Below are 14675 nucleotides of genomic sequence, written 5' to 3'. Positions count from 1 at the left end.
GTCACTTTGATGGCATGCACTGTTCTCTCACTCAATAATAATAATAATAGTATCAATAATAAAATGGTTTCTGATTTAAGCATAAAGCCAGTTTTTTTTAAAGAAGAGTTATTACTTAGTACCATCAATCCTGGTATATACCAACACCCACTTCCAAAGAGATAAAAGGCAGAGTTGACCTTAGCAGGAAGCCAGAACAAACACCATAAAATGTTCTTTTCCATTCCATTCTGTAAATAAATAATGAAATAAATGACCTATGGACATTCTTAACTACCATTTATAAATCTTATCTTTGATCTCCCTAGAAAAAAATCTTACCATTAATTTTAAGTTACCATGCGTAAAATATGTGTGTGTGTATCTATCTATCTGTCTGTCTGTCTGTCTGCCTCTCTCTCTCTATATATATATATAAACATATATGTGTATGTGAGTAGATATGAGATGCATTCCAAAAGTATCCAACTTCATTTTTCGTACCAAAACTAATGCCACATAGGCAAAATCCTTTGGGTGGGAGGTGATGTCACCCTTCCTGCACATGCATGAACATTTTTGCTGTTCTACTTAGAGTACAGACATTGTGCATGCACATCAGATTTTCGTTTTCACCAAACACATTGAGCAGAGATATTGCATCATGTTTTGCCAAAAGGTTGGTATTTACTCAATCTCAAACTATCCTGAAGATTCAGCAAGCCTTTGGCAATGATGCCATGGGCAAAACTCAGATGAAGAAATGGTATAACTGCTTCAAACATGGCCACACCTCAGTGGAGAGCAAAGCACACTCTAGCATGCCATTTGCAGGCTGAAATGAACCAAATGAAAAGGTTCAGTGAATAGTTATGGAAGATTGTCATGTAATAAACCGGGTAATTGCTCACAAAGCGGGAATAAGCACAAGATCAGTGAATTCCAATTTAACAGAGGATTTGTGGATATAGAAAGTGTTGCTGAAATTCATCCTCAAGGTGCCAACAGAGCAGCAGAAGCAACTCCACATGGAAATCATTCAGGACATGCAAACACATACATACATACATGCATGCATACAAAAATGCATGCATGTATACATCCAATCATCCATCCATCCATACAGCAGTGACACGCTCTCAAGGTATGCAAGTCTATTTTTTATATAAATCTAAAAATAACTAAAGAAAATGTTGTTTATTCCTATCTACACTGAAAAGTTGTCAAAATCATTGGAAACTTGAAGTAGCTAACTTGTTTACAAGAAGAACCTTAAAATACTTTCAAATGCAAAAAAAAAAAAAAAATATATAGCATTACATTGATTGTAAAAGACATCTGCATTCTGACATCATTTCTTATCTCATTAACCCTTTAGCATTTAAACCAGCCATATTCATCCAAAATATTCTGCCTCTCACACTTACTCTACAATGTCATTCTAAAAATAAACAATCACATTATAGAAATCTCGAAACTATGAGAATTCTTAAAGCATGATGAATTCAAAACAATGTGAATAAATAAGCATCAAAATTCACAAAGTAATATGAATGCTAAAGGGTTAAATATTGTAGAAAGACATGATTTTGAAAATGCCAGTAACTTCTCTCTTTGCCCTAATTGATTGACCTAGTGATTTGAATAGACTAAAGGTGATAACTGTTTGATCTCAAATGAAACATGGAAAAACATTAGATTTAAAAGTAGAAGCAATTTAGCCCCTCTCACAAAAATCCTATGTCAATCAGATTAATATTGCCCAACTACTATAACACAAAAGTTTTGTTGGTCAAAAATGATAAATTATAAGGTAAACACCATCATTTATTTTCTTTTTGATATTTAATGTGCAAAAAGAATACATTGTTACATTTTTTTTCATTGTTATCATTAATCCTTGTTGATTTACTGAGGTTATCTTCTCTTCTATTGAAATTGACTTTCACCCTGAAAGATTAGGGCTGAATTAATGTATAAATGAGATAAGTAAATAATTATTTCTTGTTGTACATCTTGTTTTATTTGAAATGTATTAAACAGCAATCCCCATGGCCATGTTGTGAAACTAAATGGTATCTGTTATTGAAATAATTTCAAAAATGATTCAGTTCAACCAATATACATAAACTCTGTACATAAACATGTGCATGATTTGTTTTTTAAATATATTTTGAACTTTCAAAATATTAGTCCAACTGATCGAAATATTTGTTATAGAAGAACTTTTGATAAGTAGTTTTCCCCAAAAAATAAAATTGAAGAGTAACAATTATAAATGATTGCAGACCAATGCCAAAAAAACTAATTTGTGAAGTTCCAATAAAAAATGTTTTTGACATTTTCAGATTAATCTATATGAAAGAAAAGATGGTTAATTGGAAGTGCTAAGCTAAATAAGTTGTTTTGTTGGTCAGGTTTGTTATATAGCTTAGAAAAAAACATACTTTGGAGTGATAAAGATTATGATCTACATATGACCATGCTAAAACAGGAACATTCTCAAGACATAAAATTCTTGATAGATTTTAAAACATTCGGGAATATTTGCATAGACTTACTATTTGATGCACATAAAAGACAGAGCACACAGCAGCATAATGTAGAAGTTAAATGAAACAGCTATTCTATGATGATTGACGCAGTTATTTTTTAGGTCACCAAGAATTATCATTTCAGGATCGTTTTGAATCTAAAGAATCCAATAATTGTAAGAATTACAGAGAACTCATATTCAATCAGTAAGTATGATGAAAACTAAGCAAGCCAACTAGATACAGCTCCTGTTTTCTCAGGTCTTTCAGACAGAATTCAGAATGATTTAAAAAGTTATGTTGAATGAAATATAAAATGAACTTAATCAGGCTAAATTTGTAACTATCGTTGTAGATGAAACTTCAGATGTATTGAACTATTCACAGCTGTCAACTGTTTTGTGCTATGTTTACAAAAGATTGTGTTACTAACGAACAATTTATCAGTTTTAGTGCAGATTGTTCAGCAAATATTTTATGTTAACATGTTTCTAAATGCACTGTAACATGGGAGTGTGAAAGCAGATTATATTCACAAACCTGTAATGGTGCAACTACAGTAACAAGATAATTAAATGGGTTGCAATCAAACGTAAGGTGAAAATATGAATGTGCCATCTTTGTTCATTGTTGTCCTCATGTACTAAATTTAGCTCTTTCACAAGCATGCTCTGTTATAAAAGAATGCAAGGTATTTTTTTCTGCAATAAATGGAGTGAATGCATTTTTTTTACAAAATCACCCAAAAGAGCCAGTGCACTAAAGATTTCCCCAAACAACAGCAACAAGAAGGAATTACTCTTTACATCTCATTACTACAACAAAAGAAATAATTTTTTGAAGACATCATTGAAAATCCTGAAGCATAGGATGAGATCACAATAAATTCTGCAAATTCTTAGAGAATTTAAAAGCCCTGATTTCCTATTTTTTATTAGAGTCTTATTTAATATTCTTTAGATAAAAAGTTTTGACAAAATGTATTGTAAACAACAAATATATAAAACTTGAACTGCGTTAAAAAATTAACTAGATGGTTTTTCAATATTCTATGAAATGTCAGAGGAAAAATATGGAATCAATGCAGCAATCCAAATTAAGAAATGTAAGAATAAATCTATTAACCTACAGCATTATAGAATATTCTACAACAAAATTACTGGGACAATAGTTGACCAATTAAAAGCAAGATATTCATCCTTAGAAGAGCTTAAATTTATGGAACTTTTCAATTTTGGCAAAGATGAAGAATATTGCAAGAAATCTCCAGTGAATCGTTTAAATTCTTTAAAAACTACTTATGGTTGTTCAATGTATAACATTCAGTTCACGGAGTGTACTAAATGGAAAATTTTAAAAAGCAAAGTGTATGTAATTTAATGTATTATATTTACATCAATGACGCTATTGAAATTATGCTAGAACTCTTCAATCTTTGCCATTGATTTGGACTATTCCTTCTACAACTGCCTCTCTAGAGCAGTTCTTTTCTGCAGTAAAGGAGAAAAGGAGAGAAAAGACTTTCAGAGTTGGTTCTTATATCAATTGAAAACAATTGTCTCCAGTAACAAAAATAAAAACAAAAAATTTCTAATGAGAATGTAATAAATGTATTCACCCTGAAAGATTAGGGTTGAATTAATTTATAAATGAGATGAGTAAATAATAATTTTTTGTTGTACATCTTTTTTTTTTATTTGAAATGTATTAAACAGCAATTCCCATGGCCATGTCGTGAAACTAAATGGTGTCTGTTATTGAAATAATTTCAAAAATGATTCAGTTCAACTAATAAGTACTTATTGTATGACCAACCTCAAAAGTCACCATACTCCACTGACACACACGCACCACCACCACCACCACCACCACCACCACCAGTTATATCAGCAATACTAAAACCTTTTATGCAAATATATATGTACATATAAAAAGCACATACATAGTTATGCTGCAACATAATGAGTAAGATTTCTTGCCTGAAAACTTCATGGACAGTAATTATTTAGTCCCAAGGGTAAGATATTCTCAACAGCTGTCTTGATAGCCAGACACCTTGGGGAGACCTTACTGTGAGTTCTGTTTGACTCTTTGTATCACTATGTTTGATATAGATCGTAATTATCATCATCATTTAAGACTATTTTCCATCATGTTTTTTTTTTTTAATTGTAATCCACACCATCTGAAAGGTATTTATAGAAAATTTCATTTAAAAGTATCCATTTTTTGGAAAGTTATGAGGAAGCAAAGCCAACACTTGTGAATTTTCCAAAACTCTTCTCCCCTCCACCAGAAAAACTTTTACACAACAAATTCCTGTATAATTGGAATCTACACCACCTGAAGCATATTTATACAAACAGATCATTAAAAAAAAAATCAATTTTTCTGGAAGTTATGAGGAAACTAAGTCGGAAGGATACACTAGGGATCTTTGCTGTTTGGCCTTCACTTTTCAATTCCTTCAATTTTGTTCCAATTGATTTCAAATTAGATGTATTGATGAAGTTTTATATGTTAATTATAGAAGTGAAATACATTTTTGCTGTAGATTAATAAACAGAAAGTTAATAGCAGAAAGTTAAGGCGCAGGAGTGGCTGTGTGGTAAGTAGCTTGCTTACGAACCACATGGTTCCGGGTTCAGTCCCACTGCGTGGAACTTTGGGCAAGTGTCTTCTACTATAGCCTTGGGCCGACCATAGCCTTGTGAGTGGATTTGGTAGACAGAAACTGAAAGAAGACCATCGTATATATGTATATGTATATATATAGATATATATGTGTGTCTGTGCTTGTCACCCCAACATCGCTTGACAACCGATGGTGGTATTTTCACGTCCCCATAACTTAGCGGTTTGGTAAAAGAGACTGATAGAATAAGTACTAGGTTGATTTGCTCGACTAAAGGCAGTGTTCCAGCATGGCCACAGTCAAATGACTGAAACAAGTAAAAGAGCTTTTAAAGTTTGCATGCAAATTCTGAGTTATTTTAGCCATTCGTAAGCCACAGACACACTGGTGCCTGTTTCCATCGTAACGAGCCAAGCTATTGTCTGCTCTAAACAACTTACAACCACAATGTACCTATATTCTGAACATCGTTTTGAATTTTCGCTGCAAAAAGTGTTAATAATTCTTTACAGGATTTGAACTATTTCTGCAATATATCGTAGTTTTTTTTGTTTTTTTTAAAATTTGTGGCTAAAATATTTCGTTGAAGATTTTTCCTTTTTAAATTGTTGACATGCATGTTCGAACGTTTGCTTTGCACTCTTTTATCAGACAGAAAAACTAATGAATCTTTTCAATTGCTGTCACTGGTTTGGAAATTTTAAAATTGAGTGGAACATTTTACATTTGATATATTGAAGCAATTTTTCATCCTGAAACTGATTTGTTACTCATTTGTTCCAGAAAATTTTTTAGAAAAATGTTCTCTAAAAACATGTTATTAATTGATTAATTCCAGATCATCCACTCGTCGGACTTCCCCTGAACGTCAACACTGAATGCTAACTCTAACCCTAAACCCCAATTCTAACCCTAAATCCTAACCCCTAGTGTATCTCAAACTTTCGTTTCTGAATTTGTGCTATAAATTGTTTATGCGAACTGAACTACCGTAGTATAAATAACAGTTTGTTTTCATTTTGGTATTTTAACGAACGTGGAGGCGCAATGACTCAGTGCTTAGGGCAGCGGACTCGCGGTCATAGGATCGCGGTTTCGATTCCCAGACCGGACGTTGTGAGTGTTTATTGAGCGAAAACACCTAAAGCTCTACGAGGCTCCGGCAGGGGATGGTGGCGAACCCTGCTGTACTCTTTCACCACAACTTTCTCTCACTCTTACTTCCTGTTTCTGTAATTCAAAGGGTCAGCCTTATCACACTGTGTCACGCTGAATATCCCCGAGAACTACGTTAAGAATACACGTGTCTGTGGAGTGCTCAGCCACTTGCACGTTAATTTTACGAGTAGGCTGTTCCGTTGATCGGATCAACTGGAACCCTCGACGTCGTAAGCGACGGAGTGCCAAAAAAAAAATTTTAACGAATAGTTTTTTTTTTTTTTTTGTAATTTTTCGCAAAAGATTCATTGAGAACTTTTTCATTATAAATAGACTGCTCCACAATTTCACATGGCTTTATTCATTTAAATTTAACTTCAAAAATTCTTGCAATTTTCCTCGTCGTAATATATTGCTTTCATTGATAAAAGTTATCACATAGAAAATGCCATCTTCCAAATCATGTTTTCTGATTGGGTAAAAATAAGCAAACTTTAAGCCGCTGTAACATTGTTCTAAAATTTTTTCTGGAACAAATAGATAACAACATCAGATTGAGCGTGAATGCCCATATATGCACGCACACACACCGATGCAAACAAACAATCCATACACGGTCGCGCACGCCAACACACACACATACCCTTTTTTCCCCCCTTACGTTCTCACTCAGAACTTTAGTAATATAGATATCAGAATCTGTAAATTAGGAGACAGTAAGACAGACCTGGAGTAGAGGGAATATCAATGATGCGACCGGCAACAGTAGGATTCTGACCAACTTTACCAACTGACTGATTGATGGAACGATCAACGACACAATCAATTAGTTACATGGTTAAACAGTTAACTAGTTGACTGATAATAACAATAAGAGAAGTGAAATAGAGCCAGTACGTGACTTTATAATTGGCCTAATGACTCTCCTAAGCCACTCCGATACACACATACACAGTTCAAATAAAGAAACAAAAAAACGAGCGTAAGAACGTGCACAAGAAATATATTAATTTGACGCTCGATGAAGGGAGAGGGTTGTTGTTAATGTTTCGAGCATACCTCTTCGTCGGAAACAGCAAAGTCCAAAGAGAAAGAAGGAAAATTATATGCACAGGCGTGGCAGTGTGGTAGGAAGCTTGCTTCCCAACCACATAGCTCCGGGTTCAGTACCAATGCATGGCACCTTGGGCAAGTGTCTTCTGCTGTAGCCTCGGGCTGACCAAAGTCTTGTGAGTGGATTTGGTAGGCAGAAACTGAAAGAAGCCCGTTGCATATATATATATATATATATATGTATATATATATATATATATATATATATATAAGCAATGTTAATTCTCTAAATGAAGTATTAACAGTAACTGCACGGTAAAGTGTAGTATATTGCCACTTAAGTGTGGCTGACCCCTAGGGGTGGATGTTACTGTTGCTTTTAGCCCCAGGAGGACTATATATATATGTATACATATATACATATGTATACACACATATATCTATATATATATACACACATATATCTATATATATATATACACACATATATCTATATATACACACATATATCTATATATATATATACACACATATATCTATATATATATATACACACATATATCTATATATATATATACACACATATATCTATATATATATATACACACATATATCTATATATATATATACACACATATATCTATATATATATATATATACACACATATATCTATATATATATATATACATATATATGTATATATATATATACATGCATATACATATACATGTATATATACATATATATTTACATGTATTTATATGTATATACACATGTATACATACACACACACATACATATATACATACACACACACACATACATACATACATACATACACACACACACACACATACATACACACACACATATATATATATATGTATATATATATATATATATATATTTTGGGTCATCCCGTAAATAATGCAGTTATTTTATACTTCTTTTATTTTTCAAAATAAGGTAAGCAAAGTCCTTTTTTAAATCTAAAATACACGCTCGTTTATTTTCTACAAGGCACTTCCATCTATCTGGTAGACTTGTAAGGCCCCTCTTCCAAAATTCACTTGTTCGTAACGAAAAATACTCCTCCACTACAGTTCTGCCCTCGTCTACTGAAGTCATATTTTTTCGTCCAAATGATTTTGAAGAGTGCGAAATAAATGGGATCTATTCCATCTCAATTGAGATGGAATAGATCCAATATGATAATCAGATGGGGCAAATATGGTGGGTGGGCATCATTTCCCATTCGAATTGCTCCAGCGTTTGGAATGTCATCCTCGCTGTATGTGGCCGAATATTATCCTCATGGAATAACACCTTTCATCTTGAAACCTAAGATGGTCGTTTTTATTCTAGCGCTGACTTGAATGTCTGATTGAATGACCAAATCCAAGCTTCTCTGCTAGTTCCCCAACAGTTACGATGGGATTTTGTTCCCCCAGACTTTGCAGGACGTCCTCGTCGAGCTCTACAGATCTTCCAGGACGAGGCTCGTCTTCTAGGCTGTAGTTTCTGGCTCGGAATTTCTGGAATCACAGTTGAAACTGGCTTGCGCTTATTGTCCAATGCCCATATACTGCATTAATATTCCTCGCAGTTTCTGCTGTGTTGCTGCCTTTATTGAACTCATAAAGCAGAATATGCCGAATATGCTCCTTTGTCACTTCCATTATAACTTAGAAAAAATAACTGTTAAAATCGAACTGCACTCTTCTAAACTTGCACTAAGAATAAGTACAAAGTAAAATTACTACCTGCTTTTATAGCAAGTTGATGCAAGTAGTTTATCTCGTCCCCCTCCGACTTTTAGTACTTGCAATTTAAAAAAAACCACATTACTTATGGAATGACCCAATATATATATGGCCGCAGTCCAATGAGTGAAGCAAGTAAAAGAATAAAAGAGGCGTTCCTATATATATATCGGAAATCATGTAGCGTGCCAAAAACTGTAATTTCTTTGCATGTGTATGTTTTAAAGCATCGTATATTACTAATGTCCAAAAGTTAATATAAGGAGTGGAGGAGTCATTTTTCAGTTTTAATTTCTTTTTCGGAAATTGTTTTTCAGGTTTATAGGAGACGTAATTTTTTTTGATCATCTTATGTTTAAAACATGCCAAAAAAAAAAAAAAAAAATTTAAACGAGGCTTAAGACATACACATTTGAAGAAATTAGGGTTTTAAAAACAAGCCTTCATCCGGACTAGTTTCCTGGTACCTTGCACAGAATTAATAAACGGGCATCATTTACACAAATGCACAGGCACCTGCATTTCATTTAATATTTGTTTAATTAATAACATGTTGATCAAGATAACCACCCTGGTTCGGAAAAATCGGTATCTTGATAAACTCTGGAACCAAAAGTTCCACAAGATCAACGTTGTAGTTGAATATATTTTTTTCCAATGAAGATACTTTGTTTTACCTGTCTTCTTCACAGATATATTATTGCTGTAACATGTCACACAATATAGCCTCACATCTATCACACAGTGGCTTTGGAGGTTTCATGCAAAAATCAGATTCTATTGAAGGCATTTGACACCTATTCTGTAGTAATTTATAATTCCATTCTCTCAAAAAATTTTCTTTGTCACATGGATGCATATTTTTAAATTGTTGGTATTTATCTGTATGTCCTGTTATTAAGTCTGTCCTTTTTTCTTCCACCAACACTTTGCCATTCATTTCTTTGTCAATTAACACTTCCTGGAAATGGTTCCTAGTATCAGAAATTGCACATACTTTTTCTTTTAAACCTCTTGGCATTTCACATTTGGCTTCAGATACTTCAAACTTATCGACTAGGCGACCATTCTCTTTGGCGACGTATTTCAGATCAATCCTTTTGCGATAAGCTGGTGCGTCAGGTTTACAAGCTATGTGCCTTTCGGGACAATCAAATTTTATACATTCAGGAAGTTGTGGCGTGAGCCTAGGTATGACTCGTTGACAAGGGGTATTGTCACCCAGCATATTTCGCCTGTTCCACAGGTTACGTCTTTCGTTTCGGTATTGCGAGATGTTGCGTGCAAGGTTTTTACCGTCATCTTTGATTATATCTCGTATGATACCGTTTGCGTACATTTTGTTAATGCTTTGAAGAACAAAATGTCTTACACAAAAAAAATCATTCAAGTTCACTTTTGAAGAACCGAAGATTAACTGATTGAGATGACGTTTCAGATTTTGTTTTTATACATCATATGAAGATTCTATTGTCATACATGAAAATGACGTCACGGCTTCATATTAATTTTCAATATTTGCCAAGCAAAACATCTTTAACAGTCAATTTGTATTACTTCACCAATTCTAAGACTGGGTTTTACATTTCCATGTAAGGTATTCATTGATTAAATTTATGTTGAAGTAAAAATAAGGGGAAAAGAAAATAGAAACTGTTTCCTTTTAGAATGTTACTTATTCTGAAAGAGGAAGTCCACAGTTGGCTGTATCCTTAAGATATCAGTCTACAAGTATAAAAGAGTAAGTTGTAGATTCGATAGACTATTGGGCAAGCAGCCGAAAAGTAGGTGGTTCGTTTCGCATCGCAGTCATTATACTGTGTTCGTGGTCATCTCTGACATGGATAAGTCCAAACAGCTATATCGTTAACAATTACTTTTTTTTTTTCAATTTGTTTTATTATCTTCTTGGCTTTAGTCACTGGCCGTCGGTATGCTGGTGTGCCGCATACAAGGATTATAGTCGAATATTTCGAACTCAGAACTTAATCTGATGATAATTTTCCGAGCTGTGTATAATTATGCCCTCTATATCTCTGCGGTGTCTGATGCTTGTCTCCTCAGGATTAACCTTTCGACGAATTTCTTTGTATAGTGTTCTAGCCACAACACCAGGTCTCATTGGTACATAATTCCATGAGGATATGTTCGAGGAGTTACTTATGATGTAGGTGGCATCAGTGGCATAGCTGGAGTGTGTGCTGCCTGGTGAAGCTCTTGAATTTGTTTCCATCCTCGGTCCCCACTAAGTAAAACATAATGCACAATGCTTTCCTCTTAAAGTTATGTGAATATAATTTGTGGTTTATGATGTATTTGTTTTTTTAAAATTTTAACTATGACATTCTAATGAAATTGTATTATTAACGAGAGGTATATCTTCAGTGAAATAAGGGTTAGTTCAGCAAACTGTTTTATGCATATACGTAAAGAGTTGACACTTACCAGTGTTAGTGTGATATGTAGTATTGACTAAAATCTACTTTATAATACCTTCAAATCTCGAAGAATGGAACGTTCGGTAGGTGACTCGGTCACAAAGCAAATAATATTTAATGGCAATAGGCGGCGACCTGGTAGAATCGTTACCACATCGGGCAAAAAATGATTAGCAACACTTCTTCCTGCTCTCTCTGTTCTAAGTTCAAATCCCGCTATGGTTGACTTTGCTTTTCATCATTTTAAAATAGGCGGCGAGCTGGCAGAATCTTTAGCACGCCGGATGAAATGCTTAGCGGTATTTCGTCTGCCCTTACGTTCTGAGTTCAAATTCCACCGAGGTCGACTTTGCCTTTCATCCTTTCGGGGTCGATAAATTAAGTACCAGTCACGCACTGGGATCGATGTAATCGACTTAATCCGTTTGTCTGTCCTTGTTTGTCCCCTCTGTGTGTAGCCCCTTGTGGGCAATAAAGAAATAAAAATCGTTAGCACGCTGGACGAAATGCTTAACTGTGTTTCGTCTGCCCTTACGTTCTGAGTTCAAATTCCACCGAGGTCGACTTTGCCTTTCATCCTTTCAGTGTCGATGAAATAAGTACAAGTTGAGTACTGGGGTCTTTGGAATGGACTTACCTCTCTCTCGAACCTGCTGGCCTTGTGCTAAAATTTGAAATCAGTATTTAGGATCTATTTTAAAACGGGGGCCACATTTTTCATTAATGTTTTACGTAGTGTTTTTGGTACGGAAAGACTTTCAAACTTCGTATACTTATCTATTTTGTGTTATAGAACAGAAAAATATTTTTGTATTCGAATTTATTTCATGTAAAAAATTGTCTTATTTCGATAATTTCAACCAATCACTGACAAGTATTCAGTTGTTTACATTTACTCCTTTGGCTCACTAAGCGATGTAAAGCGTATTTAATCTCCATACCTTCGTTTTATTTGCTTTTTTCATTTTAAATTTGCTTTAACCCTAACCCTAACCCTAACCTTAACCCTAACCCTAGGATTAGGGTTAGGGTTAGGGTTAATTGTTTCAGAATCGTTTGTTTATGTAGTCGGCACTTAATGTATATCGGCTGAATGGACGTCAGTGATTGGTTGAAATTACAGAAATACGACATCTTTAACATGGAATAACTTATGGATTTCTTTTTTTTTTAAGAAGACTAAGAGAAAAAGATGTTTTATATGACACATTCTACCAGTGTTCCAAGTTTCAAAGTGTTTCGTTAATGAAAAATGTGGCCCCCGTTTTAAAAAAGAATGACTGTTGATCGGTAAGATCTGGTCAGGTGCGACCAAAACAATCAGACAACCTGTGGCATTTGAGATGTCTTGTCATCGCTGGCGGCTCACCTTACCGAGGTGCCGTGCACTATGTTGACTTTATTGTATTAATCACTTTGTATTGTTTTTTTTACATGATTTATATTTTATTTCAACCCACCCCCGTCCATTCCAAAGCTTTTGTACAAGGAAAAACGTGTTGTAATTCGAAACGGTAGGCCAACACCGAAACTCGAAATGACCTCAGCAATATTGAATCCATAAAGTCTGCAACGTTTGTCGCATCTAGGTGGTTTATCTGCATTCCAATCTCTATTGTACATCAAGTATTTCGGAACTATTTTCTGCTCCTCTATTGAAAAAGCATACGTCGAAAGTGGGAGCTGATATCCCGCTGTTAATCCAAGTTAGACTACTCTAGTTGCCACTGTTGCAGGGATGAGGGGAAGATAAACTCAAGGGCTGTCCCAGGCGGTACATACTCTAGCTATGCTATTGGCCTTGGATTATTTTGTTGACTTGTTTTACCTGATTTTCTGGCACATTTCTACACGTTTTCAAAATTGCAGTTTGTTAAGGTTTCTGCAGTTTGTAAAGGTTTCTTCGGTTGATGTAGCTGTTCTTTTAGCTATTTTAACATCAGCAGTATTTTTACCGAGATATATTCACCAAGGCAGTTTGTGTCCAGTAGTATTTATTCTCAGTACAACCAATCCATCTAAAATGTGAAAATTGTACATGGCATCCCATATCGCAAGTTTTGCAATAACCTGATCGTCACTATCAACACAGATGTTCTTGGTGTTAATTTGGTAAGTTGTGAGGATTCTTAGATATATTGCTCTTATCATTAACGCTGAAAATGTGTGCGTGTGTGTGTGTGTGTGTGTGTGTGTGTGTGTGTGTGCAAACAGAGGACCTCAGTGTCTGATACAATGTAAAATGTTACTATCTGACCAGCACGAACAATCAATTAATCCTAAACTGTTTTCCTTTGAAATATGAGTCTAGTTTGGTTATTGAATTCTGCACACTTTATACCCTGACACCCTAACGGTTCTGCTAGTTCATCACTTAATAGTCATAATCGTATTTTTTTTGCACAAAGCCAGCAATTTCAGTGGGAGGGTGTTAGTCAATTACGTCGACTCCAATGCTCAACTGGTACTTATTTTATCGACCCCGAAAGCATGAACGGCAAAGTCAAGCTCGGCGGAATTTTAACTCGGAATGTAAAGAACCGCAGGAGTGGCTGTATGGTAAGAAGCTTGCTTCCCAACCACATGGGTTCGGGTTCAGTACCACTGCTTGGCACCTTGGGCAAGTGACTTCTACTATAGCCTCGAGCTAACCAAAGCCTTGTGAGTGGATTTGGTAGACGGAAACTTAAAGAAGCCCGTTGTATATATATATATATATATATATATATATACATATATATATATGTGTGTGTGTGTGTGTGTGTGTGTGTTTGTCCCTCCCCCACCCACCGTCGCTTGACAACCGATGTTGGTGTGTTTACGTCCCCGTAACTTAACGGCTCGGCAAAAGTGAACGATAGAATAAATACTAGGTTTACAAAGAATAAGTCCTGGGGTCGATTTCTCCGATTAAAGACGTTGCACCAGCATGGCCGCAGTCAAATAACTGAAACAAGTAAAATAGTAATTAATACCTTGTCCCGGCGCGTTAATAATTCTACCAGCTTGCCACCTTAAATGGTTTCAAATTTTGGCTCAAGGGCAGCAATTTTATGGAAAATGGTAAATCAATTACATCAACCCAACTGTTCAACTCGTACTTTATTTTATCGG

The 14675-nt window shown here is 34.9% G+C and overlaps 1 protein-coding gene across 1 annotated transcript; it reads right to left on the bottom strand.

The window, feature by feature from the left end:
* Positions 1-9615: 9615 nt before the first annotated feature.
* LOC128248320 (uncharacterized) lies at positions 9616-10722 on the bottom strand. The gene has a single exon (XM_052969258.2). The coding sequence runs from the start codon at positions 10460-10462 to the stop codon at positions 9821-9823; it is 642 nt and encodes a 213-aa protein (XP_052825218.1). The 5' UTR covers positions 10463-10722; the 3' UTR covers positions 9616-9820.
* Positions 10723-14675: the final 3953 nt, after the last annotated feature.

The sequence above is a fragment of the Octopus bimaculoides genome, chromosome 7, assembly GCF_046866305.1.
Source record: "Octopus bimaculoides isolate indiv1 chromosome 7, ASM4686630v1, whole genome shotgun sequence".
Taxonomy (NCBI): Eukaryota; Metazoa; Mollusca; class Cephalopoda; order Octopoda; family Octopodidae; genus Octopus; species Octopus bimaculoides.
The sequence above is the reverse complement of the archived record's forward strand: the minus strand, read 5'-3'. Positions and strand labels throughout refer to the sequence as shown.

What these genes read in the sequence shown, in the direction of transcription:
- LOC128248320 (XM_052969258.2), bottom strand. Translation starts at nt 10,462, where the DNA reads ATGTACGCAAACGGTATCATACGAGATATAATCAAAGATGACGGTAAA.